Source organism: Budorcas taxicolor, chromosome 7, assembly GCF_023091745.1.
Source record: "Budorcas taxicolor isolate Tak-1 chromosome 7, Takin1.1, whole genome shotgun sequence".
Classification (NCBI taxonomy): domain Eukaryota; kingdom Metazoa; phylum Chordata; class Mammalia; order Artiodactyla; family Bovidae; genus Budorcas; species Budorcas taxicolor.
The window spans coordinates 79,535,070-79,561,347 of record NC_068916.1 but is presented as its reverse complement, the minus strand read 5'-3'; the positions used below and the strand labels follow the sequence as shown (position 1 = coordinate 79,561,347).

The window sequence follows — 26,278 nt, the reverse complement described above, 5'->3', positions numbered from 1 at the left end:
CGTGGGATGGGGTGGGAAGTGGGAGGGAGGTTCAAGAGGGAGGGGACATGTGGGCACCTATGGTTGATTCACACAGATGTATGACAGAAACCAATGCAATATTGGAAAGTAATTATCCTCCAATTAAAAAAAATAAATAACAACACAATAGAGCCAGGAAACCGGGCGTTTGGCTCCTATCTGTCCTTCCCTGCTGTGTGGCCTTCAAGGAGTTACTTTCCTCTCTGGACTTTGGAGCTGCTGGCAACTGTATATTGCAGCTTTCCTGCGCCTGACAATCCTGGGCTCCATAATCTCATAAATGAAAGACATGGTGTCCCTTGGTGTGAGGCCCTACCCCTGGGTGGTGCTGGTAGTCCTGGCTGGGGGCAGATTGATGCTGGTATACCTTGAGGACTGAAAAGGGATGGAATTCCCTGGAAGAGGCTTGGGTTTTGCTGCGTGTGGAGAAAGTCAGAAACACTGGGCTCTGAGCTTGGGGGACACCTTGCAGTTTTCCTTCGATTCATATTTGGCCACATAATTCTGGCCCTTCTCCAATCCCCCAGAGCTCTTGGCTGAGAAGATGGAAAGTCAAAGGAAAGAGCACAGGCCTTGGGCAGCTGTTCTCTCCTCGCTGCAGAGAACGCCTCGCTATTTAAAGTCCAACTGCTCCACTTTCCCCTGCTCGCCCCTGGCACTTCAGCGCAGAAGCACTTTGTGGCAAAAAATGCACTCCAGACCCAAAACAGGGAAGAGAAAAGCTAATGCCGAGGCGATTTTTCAGAGTGCTGCAGAATTCGTGCTGCTGAGGCGCTGAGGGCGTTAAGCAGATCTGCTCTGCTCTGATCCGGGACACAAAACTCGGGAGCTGTAAGGGGCCCTTGACCATGTGTCCTGAATCCTGATTTGGCTACATTTTAGCTGGGGGACCTGGGTAAGCCACCGTCCTTCTCTGGCCCTTCCTTATCATCTATATAAAGGATGATAATAAGAGGCTCCTAGGGCTCTCCTGGGCCAACACCATGGTTTATTTGGGCAGTCTGGTAACATCTGAGCACTGGCCTGGCCTCTGCTAATAAGGGCTCCATGCCCCAGGCCTTTGACCTTGAAACAAAGGACACTCCCTTTGCCGGTACCGTCTAGCCCCTCAGATACGCTCCTGGAGATGTTAGTGTCTGCATCAGATCTGTCAGCCCTGACATTACCGACATTTGGGGCTGGAGCATTCTTCGTTGTGAGTCATCCTGTGCAGGATGTTTAGTAGCATCCCTGGCCTCTACCCACAAAATGCCAGCAGCACCTCCTCTGTTCCTCCTTGCTGTGACTCATACAATGGCAGACGTGGCCAAGGTGCCCTGGAGAACTCAGTCGTCCCTGGTAGGGAACCACTAGTCTGGACTGAGGGGAGGGTTGTGGGAGCAACAGAGCTAAGCATCGCACCTATGCCCTTGAACCCTGAATTTGAAATTTAAATGCTGGTCACAGAAACCAGGGGGGCATCTCAGTCATCTAGGCAGCTACTCTGGTCAAGGCAAAAAGCAGGAAGCCAACAGAATGATGCAAATGTTACCTCCTTGCCACCAGTTAGATCTTTGTTTTGATCCTTTAATTTCCCCAAGTAAGTCCTCAGTGATTTGAATTATCAACATTTTTTACAGTTATGCATTTTAATCATAATTTTATGATGAATATTTGATTTGTCATCTAATCAGGGAAAAATATACAATTCCTTAAGAGACACTTAATAACCATTTAAGCCTCTAAAGATTTGATTAGAAAAGACTGAAGGTGCTGTGTTAGGCAAACTCATGAACTTTCCACACCTTTTTATTTTCTTCAACAAATTCCATGGTCAAATACATTTACTATGAAAACAGTTGCTGGAAAGTTTTGCCCAGGAGGCAGTGTCCCCCCAGGACCTTTTGTGGCAACAGCGCACATCCTGTAATTGTTTGAAGCTTCTTCAGAAACAACTTCCAAATTTTGTTGCTGTTTTAGAAGAAATGAGATGCTGGCTTTAAGGAAGAAAAGCGATGTTACAGTGGCCAGCTGAAAAGCCTGTTTTGACTATGCCCTTCCTGAGGTATCCTCATCAGGGAAACGGAAAAACTATGAAGAGAAAGACTCATAGAACTTGTTGTGAAGACACAGATAATGAAGAAGAAAGAAAGGGGTAAACTGGGTGTGACATTTGCTGTGAAGGAAGCACCAGAGAGTGATGGGAGAAAGACAAAGGTGAGCCTTCTCTGACAGGCCTTTCTGTGGCCTTTGAGCTGAGACCTAAGAATAAGATGCTTCCCAAGTGGCTCGGCGGTAAAGAATCCACTTGCCAATGCATGAGACGTAAGAGACGCAGGTTTGATCCTGGGTCGGGAAGATCCCCTGGAGGAGGAAATGGCAAAACCCACTCCACTATTCTTGCCTGGAGAAGTCTCTCATGCAAAATGCCCAAGTCAGAGTATCGCTTGCCTTGGACTGGCATGGGCTGGGGGATGAAACAGCCCCCACAAGGCTCAGAAGGCTGGCCAGAGGGGATGAAGCAGGTCTGCTATGGAGGTTATTGGGAACAGTGAGAGGGAAGGTAGGGACCCATCACAGCAGGCCCTCCAGGCCAAGGTGGAACATGCAGAACTCTTAGTTGCTGAACATACGAGCTAGTTCCATGACCAAGGATTGAACCTGGGTCCCCTGCATTGGGAGTGCAGAGTCTTAGCCACTGGACCACCAGGGAAGTTCCCCAAGGTGAAACATTTGATTTTGATGCTAACTATGGGAGAAGCCTTTGGAGGGCATGACATCATCTGACTTACTGTAAAACTCTCTCTCTGCTTCTGTGTGGGGGCACAGGGAACAGGGGCAAGAACAGCACCAGGGAAACCTTGTGGGTTGCCTGTTCCCATGATCCAGGTGCCTCCAAAGCCCAGCACAGTGCTCTTGAAATCTTACTGATTATAGCGTTTATATGCAGTGGAAAGTGGATTCTATCTCTTTTTTGAACCTCAACAGAATAAAAGGAAACCAAACCCCCTAACTCTCAGTACCCTCAACAGAAGAAGCTTCTCTAGTCAAATGTGCTCAGGAAATCAAAGACCTTATTACAGCTGGAAGGCCCATGTGGTTCGCTAGGAGTTCAGTTGGGGCTAGTTCTGTTTCCCTCCCAAAGATGAGAGCCCCAGTGCCTGGCCAGCTGGCAGTGGCCTCTAGGCCAAGTCTTAGTCTTCTAAGCGTGAGATATATTGCTTTGCTCTCTGGGAGCTAATTGGTTATGGCTCCAGCTACATTCGCCACAAGGTCTTTGGACTGCAAAGGGAATCCTCATCCAACCCAATTAATAGAGCAACATTGCATTTTTATGCTGTCCTCCACCCAACCCATCCATCAGTGTGATTTACACACATTAATCAAGGCATTTACAATGGGTTCACCAAGCTTGCTCCCTCATTGGATGGAGAAACCGGACTATTTGGATTCTTCCGGAGTCCCTGAGGTCCCGAGCTTGGCTCTGCTAAACGTACAGACAAGGTGAGTTATTAATTAACAATTGAGATAAATGCCGCAACAGCATCCTTGAATCATATCAAACCAATTTGGATGGTTGTGGGATGTGGAGGAGGCGGTGGGTGAGGGGTGGGTTTTGCCTGTTCCAAGTGCTTCTGGACAGACGGCAGTGTTTTTTCTCCCCATTTAGGCCTGGCTGGAGTGCCCTGAGCTCAGGCCAGCATCCACATCTCTTAACCCTAGGCAGCCTCCTCTGGGGCAAAACAAGGAACTGAGCTTCACAGATGGAGGTGGGCTGGGAAATACCATTCTGAAGAGCAGCCTGACAAGACCTTAACTTACAGAGAGAAAGGTCGACGCTGCTGGTGGAGGGAAGAGCTCCTACCAGGGGTTCCTGACCACACAGATCTGAGGACCTGAGGGAGCTAGGAGGCAGGCTGGAGACCCCGGACTGATCCTGTGATGGGCTTTCTTTCCGCAGAGCTGACGCCCATGCTCTATGACAGCGTCTCCCCGAAGCTCACGGTTGAATGGCTTCCCGCCCCGTCTGCCTTCACTCGCTGGACTGTGATACTACCATGCTTATACATCTTTCCAGATGGATTCTGAGCTTCAGATGGATTCAGTGAACTCTTTGTGGACACTTTGTGTCATTTGTCTTCATATTTCCAGAGGCCTGTTTCCAAAGTCTAACATTCAGTCAGCCCTCAACGAATGTTTGTTAAACCATGAAAGAATGACAAATGGAAGGATGGATGGATGGATTCACACTCTAATGACAGAGAGTTAAAGGCTACTTAAATTTTGAGACCAACATTGGCCATCTCTCCAGCCAGGAATGGAGAGCACTTCTAAAACATACTATTTACTCAGAAACACAACAGGAAATTGTGTTTATATTTTTCCAATTCCTTCCTTCTTCCTGAATTAAATTCCCCTTTCTTCACTTCATTCCTCTTGGGTTCTGGAAATACTAGGGGTAGAGGTCTTGGAAACAGGCATCACGACATTGGGCTGTGTCAGCCCACACAGGGGAAACTGTTATTTGAAAAAACTTTTTTCTCAAAATGTGGTTGGCAGATCCCTTGCAACAGAATCCTTGGTAAAAATGCAGATTCCTAATCCCACATCTGACTTAATAAATCAGAATCTCAAAGGTTGGGACCAACAAATCTATATATTTAACAAGCTCTCCAGTGTTGTCATACAACCCTGAGGTCTGATGAACGCTGGTTAGAATCTCACTGGTTATATACTGTGGGGAAATTACAGGTTCGGCTCCATCTCTGTGGATTCAGCATCCATCCTGGACAATGACAACACCATCAATACTAATAACGTGAAAGCCAGCAACAGCCAACACAAGAGGGCATCGTATGAGCTGGGCGCCTTGTAAAACGTATCACACACATTTTCTCCCTGGAACGTCACACCTGCTCATGGAGGTGGCATAACTGGGCCTATTTTACAGACAACAAAATGGAAACTTTGGGGAGGAAACTGACTTGCAGAAGTGGGTTACAGGGACTGACTTCTGAGTCCAGGCTCTTCACCATATTCTGCTACAGCGTCACCTATTCAAAAATCAGGGAAGTGACAGGGGATGCACACACAGCATCTTTCTTTTCTTTACCTTTTTAAAGACATTTGTTGATTTCTTTCTTTCTTTTTTTTTCCGGCTGCACCATGTGGCAAGCAGGATCTTAGTTCTCCCACCAGGGAACTTAGTTCCCAGAACCTATGCCCCCTGTGGTGAAAGCTCGGATTCTTAACCACTGGACCCCCAGCGAAGTTCCCAGCATGTAACTTCCAGATCTGTGTTGAAGCAAGACAGAGGGAAACAGAGACAATCCCCCAGAGTGGAGGGGAAGCCTTCAGAAGGGCTGTCTCCTGCCTCTCCACCTCTGGGCCTCTGCCCACAGACTGGGGACGAGCACTTCAGACCATAATGGAAGCCAGCCTTTCTGCACACAGAGGGCCGGGGCGCCTGACTCCAAGGTTTGGGTGATAAACGGGTGGAGGGAAGGCATAAGGACTGTCTTTCCAGGGCAGACGGTCCACCAGCGCCTCCCCACCTCGAGGTTCCCACTTTGAGAGGAAATCTACACCCTTTCTCCTACCCCTGGCTGTGATGAACTAAATCTCACACCTCTGTCTTGGTGGTGATAATTAAATATTATCCGCCTGTCACTTGACGCACATGTTGTGTGTATTCTCAGACTTTAATGAGCTCATATTTGTCTTCTGTAAGCAAAAATATTTCTTTGAGTCTCTTCTTTTTCAAACTGGGGTGAGCAGTTCAAGCAAAGATCTCTCACTATTAAAAAGACAGTCTGCTCCCATGCACGTCTGTCTGAACAGTGTCTGCTACTTCTCAGGGGCCATGGCAGGTGATGTTTGTCCCTTCAAAGTCAGCCAGTGCTTCCTGAGGTTAAGCTGGTGGTCACATGGCTGAGGGTGTTGGGAGACTTTGAAAGTGATGAGAATAAGAAGGTAGGAATCCTTAAATTGTTTGGCAGGGCATATTTTAAGGCAGCTTTTTCCAACAGGGTTTCTCATCTAAGAACCACAGAAGCCAGAAAATATTTGTGTGATCAATTTCCCAAGTTTTCCGAGGAAGGTACCATTAGTACCATTCTAGGTTCATGGGGCTTCCCTGGGTGGCTCAGTCAGATAAAGAACCTGCCTGCAATGCAGGAGACCCAGGTTCCATCCCTGGGTCAGGAAGATGCCCTGGAGACGGAAGTGGCTATCCACTCCAGTCTTCTTGCACTGGAAATTCCATGGACACAAGAATCTGGTGGGCTACAGTCCATGGGGTCACAAGAGTCAGACTAAGCTACCACCACCTCCTTGCCTCGGAGAGAAGTTCATTCATTCCATATAACAGATGTGTTAGTTAAGTGGCTCTCAGAGAGAACCTGCATTAGCACACTCTGGAAATTTACTAGACGTTCAAATTCTTGCATCCTTCTCCAGACCTACGGAATCAGAAAAGGGGATAGGGCTAACAACCTATGTGTAATCAAGCCCTCCAGGTGGTTTTGCTATAAATTCAACTTTGGGACTTCCCTGGTGGCTCAGATGGTAAAGCGTCTGTCTACAATGCAGGAGACCTGGGTTCGATCCTTGGGTTGGGAAGATCCCCTGGAGAAGGAAATGGCAATCCACTCCAGTACTATTGCCTGGAAAATCCCATGGACAGAGGAGTCTGGTAGGCTACAGTCCATGGGGTCACAAAGAGTCGGACATGACTGAGCGACTTCACTTTCACTTTCAACTTTGGAAACTACTAGTGTCTGTAGGCATTAAAACTTCTTGATTCGCCCACCAGGCAAGAATACTGGAGTGGGTAGCCATTCCCTTCTCCAGGGGATCTTCCCAACCCAGGGATCAAATCTGGGTCTTATGCATTGCAGGCAGATTCTTTACTGTCTGAGCCACCAGGGAAGCCTCTCATGGAGGAACTCAGGTTGAAAAAGGCTGCCAGAGGACTTCAAATATCTATTTCCATATTTGCATCTATATTTATCTCTGTTTAAAATAAAAAAGATCTATCACTTTAAACTTGAGAGTTTAAAAAAAAAATGTAGAGCGTTCCTAGATGGAAAAATGATTTGGCTCGTCCAGCTTGCTCTGGAAGGGTGCTCTATTATCTTCTCCATTCATGAGGTTTATAACAAATGCGCTCACTGCAGCTGCTCCCCAGGCCTGGGCGCCCCTCCGACCCACCCACTGCCATGTCTAGAGACCCACAAAGCTCTCTCTGAGAACCGGCAAAGCAGGCCAGAGCCTGGGGTAGAACTCCCACCCCCACCCCCAAAATGAGCAGAACAGGATAATATTAGTCTGCGGCAGGGCTGGGTCTGGAGTTGATAAGGAACAACTTCAATATTTATCAATAAACCCCATAGTGCTGAGCACACCTCCTCGGGAAGTAACTAACCATAAAAAGGATACTCTGCACTGAGGAATCTCCTCCAAAAAAAGAACTCAGTTCATCTGTGAATTGCTTACGCCAGGTGAGAGAGAATCCCTGCCTACCCCTCTCACCTGACATAAGCAACTCTGAATTAACTGGGAGTTTCTTTTTATAAATACTGTGCAGAGCCTTCTTTTTTTTTTTTTTGGTGGTTAATTACTTCCTTGGGAGGTTGCTTTAATGGTTCCCATAACAAGGCCATTATTGTCTTTAGCATAATCACTGCCTCCTTTGCTTCTGTGGCCTGCCTTTCTGATGCCTCTTGCCTCTGCCTGCCAGGAGGGACCTGAATGGTGCTCCTTGGGCAGTCCTCAGGCTGGGGACTTGGAGGGTATCTCCTCCAGCCCCATCACTTCAGGGATTTTCTCCTGGTGGGAGCTGGCATCCAAGTGGGGCCGGTGGAGGGAGAAGGGAGTGGTGCAGGGCACATCTGGGGGAGACTGGGTCCCTCTCCCTTGGGTGCAGCATTTCAACCATTTGCTAAGCTTTCAGCTGCTGACACCAGCGCCAGGGAAGGAAGCCAGTTCCTTTCTGGAAGGTGAAGAGCAGGCCTGTAAGCAACCTGGTGAAACCACCCGGGACCAGACGCAAAAACAGTGACTGTTACCAGGAAATGCAATGCAATTCTGACTATCTCTCCTGGAAAAAAAAAATGTATTACGGACTTATGCCTCACTTCATTCAAAAATGAATTAAAAGTGGTTTCTATTTGAGCTAAGCGAATGAATGGGAGCACTGTGTCACGTCTATAAACTTTTTGTGACTGGTGTACTCCTATCAGTGTACGCACATTTGTTTACCTAGAAACTAAAGAGGTGTTAGAACTGCAATAATAGGTAACAGGAATTGCAAAACAGGAGGATGAAGAAAAACAGAAATAGGATGTCTGTTACTTTCAGCCTACATCTCCAGACACCACTGAGCTGGGGCCATGAGGGCAGGGGCTGACAGTCCCCGGGTGCAGGGATTGGCACATATGAGAGAATGCATATTTTTGTTAAATAATCAGACTCATACCTTCTTATACCCAGAAACAGTTTCTGCCCTGAGGAAATGCTGACCACATAAGTCATTTTGGTAGGGGTGGATGATGAACCTGTACTCATGTTAGGGGACCATGACTATGTGTTCCTAGGATATCAGGTGGTCCATGTGCTACAGCAAGCCCATTTGGCCCCTGAATCTCAGGACTCCATCAGGGAATAAACAACACAGGAAAATCCAGCTCAGAGGTATAGAACAGAGGTCAGCAAACTTCTGATAAGGGATCAGAGGATAATAATTTTAGGCTTTGTCTTGGCCAACTAACCAACATTGCCTTAATGCTGAAAGCAGGACAAAACATAAATAGGTGTAGCTATGTTCCAATAAGACTCTCCATATGGACCCTGACATCTGAATCCCACATAGTTTTCATGTGTCATGAAGTATTTTCCTTCTTTATATATTTTTCCCCAACCATGAAAAATGTAAAAACCATATTTTCACTTGTAGGCTTTGCTGGTACAAAGACAGGCAGTGGATCAGATTTGGTCCCAGGGCTGTGGTTTGCTAGCCTTTGGTTAGAACATGGATTTTTCAGTCAGAGCTGGATTTGGATAGTGATTAAAACAGAAAGATTGTGATTAAAACAGAGAGTCACAGATATAGAGAACAACCTTATGGTCACCCAGGTAAAAAGATGGGGAGGGATAAACTGGGAGATGGGTTGATATATATACATATGCTGCTATATATAAAATAGATAACTGATAAGCACCTACTGTATAGCACAGGGAACGCTACTGAAGGCTCTGTGATGGTTTACATGGGAAAAGAACCTAAAAAAGAGTGGATATCTGTAAATGTATAACTGATTCACTTTGTGTACACCAGAAAGTAACATAACATCGTAAATCAACTGTATGCCAATAAAAATTAAAGACAAAAGTTACTTCATCACTCTCTAGGCCTCAGTTTCCTCATCTGTACGGCAACATCTCAAAGGGCTGAGAGGATGCAGCCTTTTCACAGCTCACAACCTCCTAGCCCATGTTGAACATATAACGTCACCAGCACAGATCTGTTTGTATACCCTGAAAGGAAGGGTTACCCAAAGATAGAGGGCCTGGCCACCTTTCCATGGGGACGTGTACTTGAGAAACCAAAGCTAGTATCCACCCCTGGTGCCTCCAGGGACCCCCGCTGGCCCAAGGACCCCGCTCTCTGCTGCGTTTGCTTCAAAGGAAGTGTTACAACATTTGACAATAGCAAAGGGGAGGTCTTTCAAAAGGGACTCAAGACGACCATTTATACACAACGCTCCACTCTTGAGGGGCTGGGAATTCTAAGACGATCACTCACCTCCCTCATTATCCTTGTTATCCGCACAGGAGGTTTCCATGGCAACGTTGCATCCGGGCCCTCTCCAGCCGGTCTGGCAGACACACTGCCAGCTGTTCTGACCCAGTGTGCATCTCCCGTTGCCGTTGCACAAATCGGGGCAGCCATCTGGTTGGAGAAACGGAGAGGATGAGGAGGAGGAACGTGAGGCCGCGCTGGGGCCGCGGGGGAGCCATGCAAAGGGGGTGCAAGGCCACAGGGCGGCCGCTGGGCCAGCCGCAGAGGGGGGCCCCGTACCTGGCACGGGAGGAGCCGGGGAAGCAGGCGATGCATGCGGTTGCAAGACGTTAGCAGGGGCCCAGATGCAGACGCTCCCCAGTGACACTGACCTGTGCGAAGGGGTCTGAGGCAACCTTCCCAAAGTGGGGAATGTTCTGGAAAAACGAAACTAGCCCTGGGCGGACAACAAGTCTAGTAGGCTGTTGTTTCCAGCCCATGGCTCAGGGTTGATGCTGCCTCAACAAAAATCCTTTCTTTTTTCAGTGCCTTATGCAGAAGGGTGAAAAGTCCCTACCAACCCAGGGTGGAGGTTGAGTACCCTCCATCTTTCAGAATTTTAAAACTAAATTTACATGTGATTAGCATGAGCTTCTTAGGACCAAGAACTGGATGGTTCTGCTGGGCTATTTTCATATTTTTGTGGTATTTAGTTTTAAGGGACACTTAAAATGTTGGCTGCTAATCACTCAACCTATTTATGGCATGATGTAAAAATACGGCAGGATCTGATGCCTGGGGAAGGGGTAGGTGCTCAGTGCTATGGATCAGGAGAAAGCAGAGGAAAGCTTATGTGCCGGTGGGGGAGGCGGAAGCGTTCAAGTCATTCTTAGTTTGTGGTTTTCTTTTCCTTTTTGGATGTGTGTTTGTATCGAATCAGTAGCCTGCCTCACTCCCTAGCTGCCCCAGCCCACAAAACAGTTGCAGCTACTGCTCTCCTGACCTGAGCCTGGGCAAAGAGAGTCTGGATGAGGAAAGAGAAAGACTGGGGGTCACTACAGAGAGAGGGGAGTCTCTGGGAGGATGTGGCCATGCTCACAAAACCTACTTGCTGGCAAGAATTCCTAGATATGTTTTCATCTTTCTTTCCTTTAACAGCTTTATTGAGGTGTAATTTACATACCATAAAATTCACCTGCTTTAAGTGTACAAGGCAATGACTTCGAGGAAATTAAAGACGTGCAATCTAGGTATGTTCCCTTACATACCTACATTTAAAGAGATTCTTATGTTAGAACAGATTCCAAATGACCGTTAATTTAACTGTCCTCAGAAAATAACTTTTCCTGAATCTCTCTCTTTCTATCTCGACTTCTTGCTACCATCTCCATATCTTTCTATATCTATTTTTAAACCACACAAAGTGCAGGGTGGATTGGGCCGTGGCAGAGGGATGAAGTGCTTCATAATGATGGAGGTAATTGATTTGAAACCTTTCTGGCCCAAATCTTCTGAATCAAAACTGTGTCTCTCCCCCTCCTTCTCTCTCCAGTGTTCTGGAGGCCATCACCTGGCCGCCTTCCTCTCTTCTCTTGAGTCCCCCTTACGAGAATGCCGATAAACCTAATTTGTGCATGTGGCAGAGGTGGGAATTTAAAGGACTCCTCCTAAGAAGAAAGGGCTGGAGGGTTTGAAATTGAGTTGAAATTTACTTCTTTAAGGAGTTTCACTCCTCAATACTTCTTCCCTCCCATCCTTTCCAGAATGTGGTATGGGTTAGGACCTGGGTAAGCAACAGGAGAAGTTCTACATGCAGAAGTCTCTGTAAAGAAACAGCTTTCTTGAGAGGAGGCATGAGGAGATGGTGATCTGGGAATTTTTTTCTTTTGTTGTAGCGCCTGGTACTCAGTCCAGGATGTGAGCAAAGCACTGGTGTTTGCATACCTAGAAAAAGACTTCCTGGTCTCCACACCTATCCTCTCAAAGTCAAGAGTCACATTTCCATTCCTTACCTACCAAGGAGGTGACCACAGCCCTGCCTGGAATACAGGTGATTTTCCCATCTCTTTATACTTTGAGAGAGAGCTGGGAGAGGAAGCCAGCCCCGGTGTCAGGGAAATGCCATAAATATTTCTGCAGGAGCAAAATGCAACTCAGTAGGTAAAGCCCAAGGGACATTTCACAGATTTGCAAGGAAAAGAGAGTATCTGCAACCCCCAGCCACCTCCAGCTTTACAGTTTCTACGAGCAGAGTTTTAGGGACTGGGTCACAGAGAAGACACTGCATGACAGACCCACCAGCATTCACCTGGCGTGGTATCTATTCTGTGTGCTTTGTTATTTAGCTACTTTGAGGTCTTGTGTTTGACTAAAATCATGCCCAAAGTCTCAACAGAAGCCTCATTGTGTAGGAAACCCACGTCCACTACATAAATTTCAAATTTGCAAAGAACACCAGCATGTCAGTCAGATATGCACTCAAAGTATGCTCCTAGATTGAACGAGGTTTTTTTTCTTTTCTTTTCTTTCTCTCTCCATTCCCCTCCGCCTCCCCAGACCAACTGAAGTGAGATAAACAGACCACAGTAGCTGGTTTTCTCCACATCGTATGAGGAAGATGAAAACATGAACAGTGGGAAGCTGGCAAATCTCTGAGAACTTTTGGGGCAGCTGGGAATTAATGGACAGGACGTTGCTTTTTAGCTTGAAGAGGAAGAAAGCAGCCTTGGTAAATGCGTGGCGTTGCTAGGCAACCCCAAGCTACCCCCAGCACAAGTTCATTCTGCTGGTGGCCTTCCGAGGAGGTGATTCGTTGTGTTTGTAAAGTGCAAAGCCAGCCTCTGCTTAAGGGAAAACAAAACATAGGAAGTAATTAGTCTGGAGGGCAAATGGGTATCGGGTGGTGGCTTTTCCCTGGAGAGGACTATAAAACTGCAGTTGAATGGGGCTTACGGGCTTAGACTTGGGGATCCAGCAGGTCTCTTGTGTGGAGTCTTCTGGATTTCAGGCTAGCTAGCACTGCTCCTTCCTTGAGTGGTTATCTCTGAGACCACTGATATAGAAGGCCTGAGGCACAGCTGCTTGGATCCTCGTACAGCTGGCGAGCTGGCTGTTGGAAACTTCAGGTTCTATCATGACCCTAGACCTGAGATTCTCAACTGAGGCAATTGTGGCCCCCATCCCTCCCTCCAGGGAACATGGGCAATGTCTGGGGACACTTAGGATTATCACATTTTAGGGAGGGTGCTACTGACATCTGGTGGGTAGAGGCTGGATGTTTCGCATTGCGGAGATTTCCATGTTTGCTGTTGGATCTCAGAAAGCGCCCTAGTGTCAGGCACACAGTAGGTGCTTTAATGAATGGAAACACAAATCAGGTGGTGCTAGATCATTTCAGCCTGGTCTTCATTTATAGACTCTTCTGTGAGTTATGAGAAGCTAGTGGGGCCTCCTTCTTAAAGACCTAAATCTTTTTCCTAGAGAGAAATTTCTAGGGCAACAATGATATCTGGGGCTGGTTCTATCACACTTTGAATGCTTTTGGCAGAAAGCATTGGAAATGGAATCATTTCCAAGACTTTTCTACACGCAGAGTTCTAACCACTAGGAAAAAATATTCATTGGCACAGTTACCAGATAGGCAGAGTTTCTGCCTTAACAAAAATTAGAGCTGATGTAAAAATTAAGGATTTAAAAAAATCCCCAAACCCAAACACACTGGTATATTCTGATGACTCCTGAATTTTCAACTCTATTCCCTTGAACACTGGACCTGGACTCCAACTTGCATCTCAACGTCTCCATCTGTTCACTCACAAGTATCTCAGACTCAATAGAATTTGGTTTCTTGATCTTCCTTCTCCTCCCAAACTCTGATTCCTTGATCAATGGATAGCACCTCCGTGTATCCCACTGGCCAAGACTAAAGTCTTGGAGTCATTGTTGATTACCCACCTCACGCACCTCCTCTCTCATCTCATGTATCTAGTCAACAATCAAGCCCTGTTTTTTACTATAAGAAGCCCTATCTGTTCTTCTTAAATATCTCTAGAATCTTAACCTGAGCCATCCCCATCTTTGATTTAAACTCTGGTCAAAGCCATCTAACTGGTCTCCCTGCCACCAGTTTTGTACCATTATCCTTTCTCTCAGTTCTGGACCCTGCTGCAAACGCTTCTATAGCTTTCCGATGACCTTAGGTAAAGTCTGAAGTCCTTGGCTTCCAGATCTTACACTGGTTGTCACCATACCAGTCTAACGCAATGTCATTTTAGGCTTTATTCACATCGAAGCCATTCGGCCTTTTGTTATCTGTCTAACTTCATCCCATCCTTCACTCAACTCACCTCCAGAGAGCCTTTCTGAAGCTCCCAAATCAAGTTCCACCTATCATGGTGTTTTATCCTACCCTATCCTATTCTATCCACCACACAGAATCACAACTCTCTGGCATCTCCTTGATGCTAGCTAGCCCTTGCAGCAGCTCTTCTTTATGACGTTTTGTCATCACCTGAAGGAAAATTGTTGTAATAAATGTGCACATCGTCACAGCTGCCATTTGAATGGGGCCTCTAAAACCGTGCAGTGTACAACTGCTCTGGGCATTTCTGTTATCATGTAAACCTGCGAAGGCAGGGGCCACGTCTATCCTGCTTACTCTTGGATTGCTAGTACTCAACACATAGGCAGAGGATGAATGAATGAATGACTTCTGACTGAAATGAGCATCTCTGATACCTTTGGCAGAGTGGAAATGGGATAGTTTCCAAGACTTTTATACACGCAGAATTCTGAACACTAAAAAAAAATTTTCATCGACACAGTTACCAGGTAGGCAGGCTCTCTGCCTTAACAAAAATTAGGCGTGAGCGAAACAATGTCTACAGCACAGTAAAATGGGGAGCATAAATGTACTTGAAGAAAGCTATAATTACCATAAAAGGCTTTTCTAAAAAAGCACCAAGAAATGTTCTGCCATGTGCAGCAATTGAGAGGTACAAATAAGTGGCTAATAAAGGACAAGGGATGTGGAAAGAGAAGTAGGACTTTAACATTCTACATCGGGCAGACCTTAGAAAAGCAGAGAGGGCCACACGCAGATGGCAATGCAAGTGAAAACACACAACAAGATGCATGTCAATGCAGACAGATGACAAGGCAAGCCAGAGAAGGGAGACGTATGTGCCTGCTGGTTCAAGAGACCATTAGGAGAGCTACTGCAGCCTGGACGGCACCCCCGTGGAAAGGTTTTTCTGAGTCCAGGGGAAAACCTGAACCCGGTTTGTAGTCAGAGATTTCTGAGATCAAAATCTTGATCTGCCTCTTGTTGTCTGTGTGATCGTGAGCTAGTGGCTTTACCTTTCACCCCTGTTTGTAAAACTCTATCTTGCTAATTGGAAAAGGAAAAATGGCAACCCACTCCAGTATTCTTGCCTGGGATAATCCCATGGACAGAGGAGCCAGGGGGGCTATAGTCTAAGGGGTCACAAAGAGTCAGACACTACTTAGCGACTAAATCTCCACCACCATCTTGCTAATGGATCTTATTTCTTGTCCTGCCCAAAAGAATGAAACCTGCACAAGGGCTAGGATTTTTGCATCTTTCATTCACTGAAGTATCCTCAGTGTCAGAAAAATAGCTGGCATATAACACATGCAATCAACATTTGTTGAAGGAATGAACAAGGATGATGGTAATACTTTACACAGATGTCAGAGGGGTAAAATGAAATGTTAAAGGCAAAGATTTTAGCATCAAGTTAGAGCACACTGCAACTGCTCCATAGAGAGAAGCACTTATGGTTATTAGTGTTGATATAATTATTGATATTACAAATATATTTAATTAGTGGCAGGCTTTTTCTTTGGGGCATGAGGTGAAGTACAGGCCACTTCTTCTTGCCTCATCTCCAGATTAAGAAAAAACCAAGAGCTTATCCTGTTTCAAATGAAAAAATGGAGGTTTCTGGGGGTGTCCTGAGTGTGTGACTGCTTCACATCCTAGGAAAATCTCACTCCCCTTTGCCTACCACCCAAGACTCTAGCAAGGTCCCTGGAAGTGTTTTCAGATAACCCACTGACACCAAGAGCCACTCTGAGGAGGAGAAGAGTTGAGAATAAAATGAATGATGACTTTTTCTTTTGGGAAGCATTGTACTTTTGCTTGTTCACTTAATTAGGGGACCCTTTCTCCTCCAACTGCTTTAAACACCACTATTTTCTGAGAGCTGTGCATTGCTGGAACTGAGGAAAAGACGCACAATGGAAATATGTAACAGAGTCCGTCACTGCGTTCCAGAACTCTTTAAGGCTGCAAACAGCTGAGGGGCTGGGGACCAGGGGTCTGGTGGTCATTTCTATTAAAGAGCAGCGGCAAATGCTCAGTAAATGCAATTGGGTGTTTCAAGAGACTCTGGGGCAAACTCCAACTAATTTTAGAAGCCTGGCTCTGCCAGAGAAGCATTTTGGTCCCCAGAAAACAGCAGGACTTGTCCTCTCGCTCATCTGGGTGAGTAAGAGGGAGCAGGGAAGAGATTCTGTTTCCAGGCACAAATTGGTACGGACCCTCAGCCATGAACCTGAGCTTGAACAGATGCCCCTACATTGTCAGAAAAGATGTAGAAAATCCAGAGGCAGATGTTCCTTCATCTCAATAGCATGTGTGTGTCTTTAAGGGTTTGTGTAGGACTGAGGAGGGGGTATGCTGGGGCAGCGGCAGGGGGCAGGGCTGGGAAGGCCAGTGATCCTTTCCAAGGTCTGATGCTTCTTTTTTGCTCGGAAAACAGAAATCATGCCCCCCTCCCTACCCCCACCCCAGCAGCAACAGAAGCTTCCATGAGGTGACATAAATTCGGATCCAGGTGTCGATGCTGCCTGTTTCCTGGATGAACCAGGATTCTCACTGATCAGCATCATTTCTCTCTGCCTGGGAAAAGGAAGGCAGCAGGCTCAGCCTTGGGCTCAGGAAGAAAAAAAAAAAAAACAAAAAAAAACAAGCATCTCATTTTGTACAGTTTTGATGCTTCCAGCTCTTACTAGCACACTTTTTAAAAGAGTAGACGATCATGAAGGGAGGAAACAGTTTAGGCAGCAGTAACTGGGGATCGTTCTGGGGAGGGAAATCCCACGTCAGTTAGTGAACTGAGACTGAGTCACTTTTGCTTCTAGGCCTTTTGGCTAAGTATGGGGGCTTCCCGGGTGGCACAGTGAATCCACCTGCCAATACAGGAGACGCAAGAGATGCAGGTTCGATCTTTGGGTTGGGAAGCTCCCCTGGAGAAGGAAATGGCAACCTGCTCCAGTATTCTTGCCATGGACAGAGGAGCCTGGTGGGCTACAGTCCATGGGGGTCACAAGATGTTGGACACGACTGAGCACATGTTATCACCCAGGAGCACTGGAGCTAGACACAAGTTTGTGCCTTCCTTGGGGGAGCCTGCTTTTTTCCTTTATCACTTTTCTTTATCCCACTTCACCCAATCATAGGAGGATGTCATGGGATAGTGATGGGCAAATATCAGGAGGTTGCTAAGGTACACATCCACTGGAGCCACACTGAACACCACTGATGATGCACCAGGGGTTTCTCCCATTGCTTCAGATCACAGCAGTGCTTCTCAAAGTGTGGTCCTGGTACCACCAGGGGTAACATCACCAGCAGCAACATCTCATTAGAAATGTGCACTCTTGGGTTCCATCCCAGACCCTCCATCAGGACCTCTGGGGGTGGGGCCCGGCAGTCGGCATTTTAACAAGCCCTCCAGCAGGTTCTGAAGGCTGCTGTGTGAGAACCACTGCTTCAGGATCAAGTCCTAACTCCTTAAAAAAGCCTCCAAGGCCCCACATGATCTGAACCTGCCCATCTCATCTCCTGTCACTTGAGGTTTCTGCTCTCTGACCTTCAGCCACGCTGCTCTGCTCTGCTCAAGAACACAGCCTGCCTGCATGGCCTGGATCCTCCTTTTATGCTTTGGCAGATTCCTCCCCTAAATCCTGCTCCCTGCACTCACTTTGGCAAAGCCACGCATCCTCGGCTTGTTCAGAGAAGGCTTTCTGACTTTCAACTCAGGGTTCTGCCCCCATCATATGACTTCACAGCACCACCTACTTCTTCTAAAGCACGCGCCATCATTCTAATTCATCCTTTGTTTAGAGCAGTAGGTCTCCACTTGGCTGCACATTAGAATCACTTGGGAGCCTTGAAAAATCCTGATTGTAGGCTGCACCCCAATTAAACCAGAATCTCCAAGGATGAGGCTCAGACATTAGTATTTTGATTTCTTGAGCTCCCCAAGTAGTTCCTCTGTGCAGCTGAGAGTGAGAACTCTCAATGCCCATCTTTCTGGGAGCCTTCAGGCCTCCTGAGAGCAGAGACGCTGTTGTACAGGCTGTTTTCCCCGCACCTGGCATTAAAGATGTTTGTTGAATGAATGCATAAATAAGCCACATGGTGTTTCTGCTGCTTCACTGTGTCCTTGAGTCAGCCTCCAGGTAAAGGGAAAAGCTTCCTGCAGGCCACGCCCTCTGGGTGGATGACACCTCCTCCAAGTCAAAGAAACAGCTGGTTCCAGTGCTGGGTCTAAAACCAGGCTGAATCCAGTGGCCGTGGATGCATGCTGGGGGAGTCTGTGCATTTTAACTTTGAACCAGCTGATCCCTTCTGATCGAAAGAGACAGGATAGAGCACCCAGGGAGAAGGGAGGAGCGGGAGAGGGAGAAGAGAGGCATGTTGGTAGATTAAGAGGGTGACAAGAGTTCCACAAAGGCAAGGATGACAATAATAAGAGAGCCCAATGGTTTAATTTGGTTCTGGGAGGATAATCAAGTTGTTGTAGCTCGTGCTGCTTATTCCCACAGCTGTCCAGCAAATAATGAATGTGTGCCTACCTGGTATGGAAATAGGGACGAAGGCACGACTCTGATTTCTTATTTGTTATTTTTAACCATCCAATTTCTACACCCACTGAGCATCCGTATAGCCACAGGAGGGTCATAAAAATACAAATAACACCTAGGAGGCCTGTGGGCACGGACCTGTTACTTACTTACTCCAGGGCTGACGGCTCTCTTTTAACCGGTGTAAAATCAGGCTGATGATAAATTGCCATATATATTCCTTTGTTGTTGCTGTTTGCAGCCCAACTTGAGAAAATGTAAGGAAATCACTACATGTTTGTTTCTTATAGATGTCAAAAGCACTAGGCAAAGAACCTGCCCCAGGACTGTAACTCTGGATTTTTGGAAGCTTTTAATAGGAAGACAACAATAATAGCAAACCCTCAACTAGACATTTCTGTGTTCCTGGCACTCTTTTATATGTCTCTCATGCATTAACTTATTGGTTACAATAACCCTATGATGTAGGCACTATTATGATTCCCATGTTACATGTGAGGGAATGGAGGCATAGAGAGGTTAGGTAACTTGGCCACAGTTGCAGAGCTCATTAGTGGTGGAGCCAGGATGTGACATCAGACGGGCTTCAGAGGCTCTGCTCTCACCTAGGGGGACCAACCATCCCCACATGCCTGGGACTGTCTAGTTTTAGCTCCCAAAGTAGTGAGACCCAGGAAATCCCTCAGTTCCATGCCAACTGGGATGACTGTTATCATCAAGGTCAGGGAATGAGGACTGGGCTCGTTTCACTGGTGGTCATGGGGGTGAATGCCCCTAAGGGTAAGGGACAGGACATAGACTTTTATACTGGGTTACCTGTTTGAGGATGTAGGGCCTCCAACAGTATCTGCTGCCCCACTTGGGACAAAGTACCAGGTCAGTCCTGTAACCACATGGCTGTAGTGTGGTTAAGACAATGGGCTCTGAATCCAGGCTGCCTGAGTTCATACCCCAGCTCTATCCCTTGGTTGCATAATCTTATTAGCAAAAATTATGAGATCTCTAGTCCTTAGTTTCTTCATCTATGAAATGAGGGCAATAAGAGTGCCTATTCTAGAAAACAACTGGGGTTTAAAAGAGAATACATATCACATTACTTTCCTTAGCACGGGTGTTAGTAGGTGTTAATGCACAAAAATACGCATAACATGTAAACTACGTGTAAATGCACATAGTAAAAGTTCTTGCACTAACAGCTATCATTATTGCTGTTACTAAAAGTAACCTCAAAAAAAAAAGGAAAAGAAAGAAAGAAAGAAATGTGACCTCGAATAATAGAAGAAGGGGCTTGTGTGGCTAAGAAGAGCCTCTGATTTGCTCTCACAACCTCTGAACAGGTGATGAAGGTAGCATCACGATCTGTACAGTCAGTAGAGCAAAGACCCCAGGAAGATGCCCTCCAAAGATTGAAATGGAAATGAGATAAGTGGGGAAACTTCCTGGGAGTTACATGAGTAAGGTGGGTACATCATGGATGTAACATGTAATATACACAATTGTGCTTAAAATAGAAGAGGCATGGGTGGTGAAACTGTAAAGGATCCTAAGGTCGAGAAATCTCATTTAGGCTTAAGGAGGCGTGTTAAGAGAGAGGGGTGGTCTGCCTGGGGTGTGGAAGGGGAGCCTACGGAGCAGGGGAGAGTCAGGGTCAACTCAGCCATGAGTACGTCCTCATTGATTGAGGAATAAAGGGACAGCCCTGCCACTGATGAATGAAGACTAGGAGCTTAGCACTGCACAACCTCATTATTTCATCAAGCCCTTTCAAGGACACTATAAAGCATGAATTATTATCATCATTTGTGGTTGGATAATCTGAAGCTCAGACAGGTTAACAAATTTGCCCCAGGTCAGAATCACTGAAAATTGTGGCTTGAGGGTTTGCACCCAGGCCCGTCCAACTCTGAGCCCACACACTTCCCTTCCCTCTAACCGAGTTGGATTCCATGGGGAGAAGGCGGCGTCAGAATAGCACACTCCTTGTTTTGACTCCTTGCTTCCCCGGTGATCTTGTCATCTTAACTTCCTTTCCCATATAGATTTCCTTGGAGGGAGCGAGTACTCTGAGATGGAGATGAGGGTTTTCCTTATTGTGGATTAATCAATGGCCATCTTGGATTTTTGGAAAAGACCCCAGTACTCCAATGCTGGGAGAGATTGAAGGCAGGAGGAGAAGAGATATCACCATGGTATCACCATCACAATGGACATGAATTTGAGCAAACTCCCGGAGATGGTGAAGGACAGGGAAGCCTGGCATGCTGCAGTTCATGGAGTCACAAAGAGTTGGACACGACTTAGTGACTGAGCAACAACAATCTTGCATTTGTAGGTGGTTTAGGGCAGTGTGAGGGTGTCAGTCTGGAGCCTGACCCACCCTGTTGTAATGAGAAGCTGATGGTGCGCCAGGAGGATCCTGCCGGTGAAGCCGCATGTGACGACCTGCCTGAGTGACTTGGTGGTCCCCAGTCAACAGTGATGCCCTTGGAGTCCTGTTCTATCTTTCACTCTTGATGAGTTTAGCGTGTAGGACTCACAGAGTGAAAGGACTTCTACGGGAGGAATCCCAGTCTAACATTAAACAAATACAGAGGGATACAGTGTGCCAACTTCTGGAATACACTCATGAGTTTTCTTTCATTCATTTGGTCAGTATATGTTGCGGTGGTGGTGGTGCAGTCTCGAAGCCATGTCCAACTCTTTGTGATCCCACGGACTGTAGCCCACCAGGTTTCTCTGTCCATGGAATTCCCCAGGCAAGAATACTAGTGGGCTGCCATTTCCTTCTCCAGGGATCAAACCTGCATCTCCTGCACTGGAGGCAGATTCTTTACTGTCTAAGCCACAAGGGAAGCCCCAGTATTTGCTGAGTATCTACCAAATGATGGGGTACGTTCTAGACACAGAACGTATAGTGGTAAATGAAAGAGACAAAGTCTCATTCTTAAAGATCTTACATTCTATTAGGGGGAAACTCATAGGAAACAAATAAGAAATTAATATGGCATATCTGATGGTGGTAATTGCTAGGGGGAAAATAAAACAGCGAGGGGGGATTATGATGGGGATGGTATGTTGGTATGTGATGGGGATTGCTGTTATATATGAGGTGGTCAGAGAAGTCCTCGCTGATGAGGTGATATCTGAGTGAAAATCCTACAGGAAGGGAGGGAGAGAGTCATGCCAGTATCTGAGGGGATGGGAATCCAGGCAGAGGAAACTGTAGGTGCAAAGGCCCTGAGGCAGAGAGTGCTTGGGGGTGTTGGAGGAACAGCAAGGTGGCTAATGTGGGTGGAGTGAGTGAACAAGGTGGCAGCGTGGGGACAAGGCCAGGCCAGGCAGGCCAGTTTGCTGTGAGGGTAGTGGCTCTACTCTTGGCGAAAAGAACTACTGGGATATTCTGAGCAGCAAGTGGCCTGATTTGATGAAGTTTTAGAGGATCCCTTTATGCAAGGAGAACACACAGGGATGGGCAAGCGCAGAACCTGGGAGGCTGGCCAGGAGGAAGCCATAGGGCCCATCTTGGTCACCACGGACAATCAAGGGATGGCTCTATATGGCAGGGCTAATCCTCTATGAGTTTAAGGTTCCCTACACATCCTTCCAAAAGGAAAGGCTTTGGGGACATGAAAGCAGATGATAAGATACACTGTTCATATAGTGCTCTGGTTGATGTAAACAAATTCAATTCCTCAGCCGGGAGTTAGCAAACAAATGGGGCTAAGGAGGCTGGATTCTGCCATGATCCTGTCCTCGTCTCCAAGTTGCTTTTCCTTACTCAAGACAATCAGGAGAGGCCGAGGGAAAGAGCAGCATGGGTGGAGGAGAGCAGAGAACCACGGGGTTTCCCAGCCTTGGTCTCTAGGGTCAAAACTGACAGTCTAACATAGAACAGCTCCAGCAAATAAGATTCCCGGCTTCCTTAACACAATGACTTCGGCCACAGGCTGCATGTACTCTGCCAGCTTTGGCATTAAGGTCTCCTTGGATGACCCCCAAGCATCCTCCCAGGTTAGTGCTCCTGGACTTTAAACCCCTTTGCATTCTGTTTATCTTTTTAGATCAGCTGGACGCATCTGAATTGTGGCATTCAAACACACCAAAGCTACACCCACCTACCTAACACCTATCTATCTAATGATCTATCTAGGTCTTCCCTGGTGGCTCAGATGGTAAAGAGTCTGTCTGAAATGCAAGCGACGAGGGTTCAATCCCTGTGTTGGGAAGATCCCCTGGAGAAGGAAATGGCTACCCACTCCAGTATTCTTGCTTGGAGAATTCCATGGACAGAGGACCCTGGTGGGCTACAGTCCATGGGGTCGCAAAGAGCTGTACATGACTGAGTGACTAACACTTACTTACTTATCTATCATTTACCTTTTCGTCCATCACTTGTCCATTATCTATTTATCTATATTTATTAATCTATTTCAAGCCTTCCCTACTAAACAACCTCTCCAAAACCTCTAAAGACTTGTTCTCAGAACACTGCATATCAAATAACCTCACACAATAGCCATATTTTAACTTGCTTTCTGCTACTTTCTGCCTGGTACAGAGAAAATAAAGACACTCCAACCTCCCCTCCACTTTTCACCTCCTTTCTCTCCTCTGGCTGGCGTGGCATCTCCCAATCACCCCCTTCACTCATGAATCCAGCACGTTCATCATTCATCCCTCCCCATCCTTGTGACCCAGGTAACTCTGTCTTCCTAATTGTCCTGACCATATCCTGTTCTTTGAAACTCTTACTTGCATGTTGTGTTCCAGTCCTTTTCTAAATACACAGCTGATCAAAGACTCGGGGGAAGCATGCTGCTCATGACTGGGACTTCTTCTACCAATTTTGTAGGATGTCTCTATGAAGAGGTGCAAGTACGTGTGCTACAGTATAAGGAATAAGGAAACTTGTTTTCCGAAAGTACAGAATCCAACAATCTGGCCCCTGCCAGTGTTAGGTGCCAGTCTTCAGTTCTGCAGAGTAAGTGCGCCCTTATGAAGGCAGGAGCCACCTCTTGGAAATCCTCTCACTCACAGAGAAACAAAAAAATCCCTCCTTTTCGGATACATTTTAAACATGCAAAACAGCAGTATGTTTCTGCTAAGTCACATTTTCGCTAAATGGATAATTGAATGCTGAATAGGAGCTGCTACTCAGCTGCTAACCTGCCGGGTTTCCACACTCACACTCCCAAACTGCCGCCGAGCAATCCCCAGGAGGCAGAAAGCATGACTGATTTTTCCAATAAAGCTACAAAAATCGATAATTCTTGTAGACGGAACGCTCACGTCTCTAACCATTTCCAAGTCTCCCTCCCTCTTGCAAACAAGCCTCTGACTTTATCCTGGCGCATGTCATTTCAATTCTATACCGCCAGGACTCAGCCCAAGTTCTGTTCCAGTTCTGCTGAATGTACCTTTTAGAGAGGCTCTGCAATGCGTTTTGATTTAGAGATACTTGGGTTTTATGGGGCTCTGGGAAATGTTGTTTAGCTTTTCCGGAGCTCCAATAAGTTCTGATGTATGGCTGTGCATGCCTGCCTGAATAATGGCATGTGAGACGACTTGGAGCTTTCAGAGGTCACCCTGTGTGTACTGAATAATACAGCGCAGAGCCAAAAATACCCTTGGATGAGAATCCTGGCTCCACACAAAGGCAATGGCATCGCCTGCTTTAGTTGACATTGCCTGAGACTTGGTACCTCTCCCTGACTGTGCTTCCAAGGAAAGTCACCTCTCCAAAACATTGCAGGGATAAATGGGAACCATTTTGGTTTCTTGGTGATTTCTCTGTGCAGTGTCATAGATACCGGCATGAGTAAGAAGGCTGAGAAAGCCAGAAGGCTGCTACGCTAGTCTCTGATAGGACTTTCAAGTTCAGGGTAGACTGGCCAGGGGGCGGAGCAGATGAAGCTCCAAGTAACATGGAGCACAATGCTGTGGTTGAGAATTTAAATGCCCCCGAAGTCAAGATTCAAAATGATGGTTCCCACAGCAACTACAACTCAGTTCTCTGGTGAATATAAAATTAACTTTATTGCGAAACATGCTGCTCAATTTACACCTTAATATAGTCACGGCAGAGTTACAGTTGCTGTGAGAATGCTAACTCTGAATTGTTTTGAATAATTAATTTAATGAAAAGTTAGTGGAAATGTGAACGCTGAGAGAAAGTCAACTTAAATTTAGGGGAGTTGACCTACAATACCTACGCTGAAGAGCAGTAAGTCCTTTTTGGATTCTGAGTCAGGGAACCCTTTGGCTGGGGAGTGCTGGTAAACCAGAGAACCCCTCATCGCCAAAGAGACACTGTGGCAGGTGGTGACTTTCCCAGGAGGTGAGGGTGGCTCTCTGGTGTCCCTCTATTTCTGATTTCAGCTCTGGTCTCCAAAGTAACCCTCTTGTTGCAATTACCTGGGGTCAAAGCAGGTGATCAAACCAGTACAACAGTTCACCTGGTCTCTGTCAAGTAGTCCTGGATTTAGAGCTCAACTTCCCCTGTCTCTGCCAGGTAACACACTGACTATTGCACCCCTCTGAGCCAATTTTCTCACCTGTACGATGCTGATGGCAACGTGCGTGCATGCTAAATTGCCTCAGTCGTGTGTGACACTCGGCAACCGCATGGACTGTAGTCTGCCAGGATCCTCTGTCCATGGGGTTCTCCAGGCAAGAATACTGGAGTGGGTTGCCATGGCCTCCTCCAGGGGATCTTCCCGACCCAGGGATCGAACCCGTGTCTCCTATGTCTCCTGCACTGGCAGGTGGGTTCTTTACCGCTAGCGCCACCTGGGAAGCCCTGCTGATGACCACACTTTCCACCTAACAAAACTGGTGTGAGGATTCAATGAGAGGAGGTTATGTTTAGAATCTGGCACTGGCCTTGGTAAGTGTTATCGGTCAACACTCAATAACTGTTAGCTCTTATTAACATCCAAAAAGTCAATCCGTAAGTTCAAAACATATACAACATCAATTATTTTGGCCCGTCTCCTTATTTCAGCCCAAACGGATTTGGTGTAAGCCTGAGTCTGCTGTTGGCAGGTGATAAACATAGAAATATGAATTGGAAGAAGGTGTCCCAAGCCACAGCATGTCTTCAGTAAAGATACTTGAGGCTGCTTCTACTGAAGTTCTAGAAAACAGTCATCTCTTCCACCAGATGAGTAATTCTCAGCCTTTTTAGGTTACTGCCTCCTTCCCTGTGCATCTGTTTGATTCAATAAAGGCTAAGATTTTCTTCACATCCTCCCAAGGAACCATTGTTCACTCCACTGGGGGTGTTCCTGCGCCATTCTGAACATCTGCACTAGACGACAGGCCAGCATCCCCTGTGTTCAAGCCCTCAAACTCCCAGCTCAGGAGGAGCCCTGCGCTCACCCAGCTTCTGTTACTCCCTCTGTATTCCTTCTTCCCCTCCAGCTCCTGACTTCGGAACAATAGGCTGTTGTTGGCAGCTGAGCAGCACAGTGCTCTCAGTGGCTTTTCACTCTTCGCTCCCCAACTTTTCTTCTCAGAGCTGAGGCGGCCCAGGGGGTCCTTCCCAGGGAATCTCAAGCCAGTTAGCCCTTACAGAGCACCTGCTGTATTCTTACTCAGGGC

General features: G+C 46.7%; 1 protein-coding gene and 1 non-coding gene across 2 annotated transcripts in view; both read right to left on the bottom strand.

Annotated features, from left to right (window-relative positions):
• TENM2 (teneurin transmembrane protein 2) overlaps positions 1-26,278 on the bottom strand; it is a 1,062,966-nt gene that overhangs the window by 119,372 nt on the left and 917,316 nt on the right. Inside the window, exon 13 of the mRNA XM_052642871.1 lies at positions 9,806-9,952. Coding sequence (XP_052498831.1) covers positions 9,806-9,952 — 147 coding nt within the window. The remainder of the gene's footprint in view (positions 1-9,805; positions 9,953-26,278) is intronic.
• On the bottom strand, positions 2,641-2,713 carry TRNAG-CCC (transfer RNA glycine (anticodon CCC)). Its single transcript has one exon. It is a non-coding gene; the product is annotated as a tRNA-Gly (tRNA).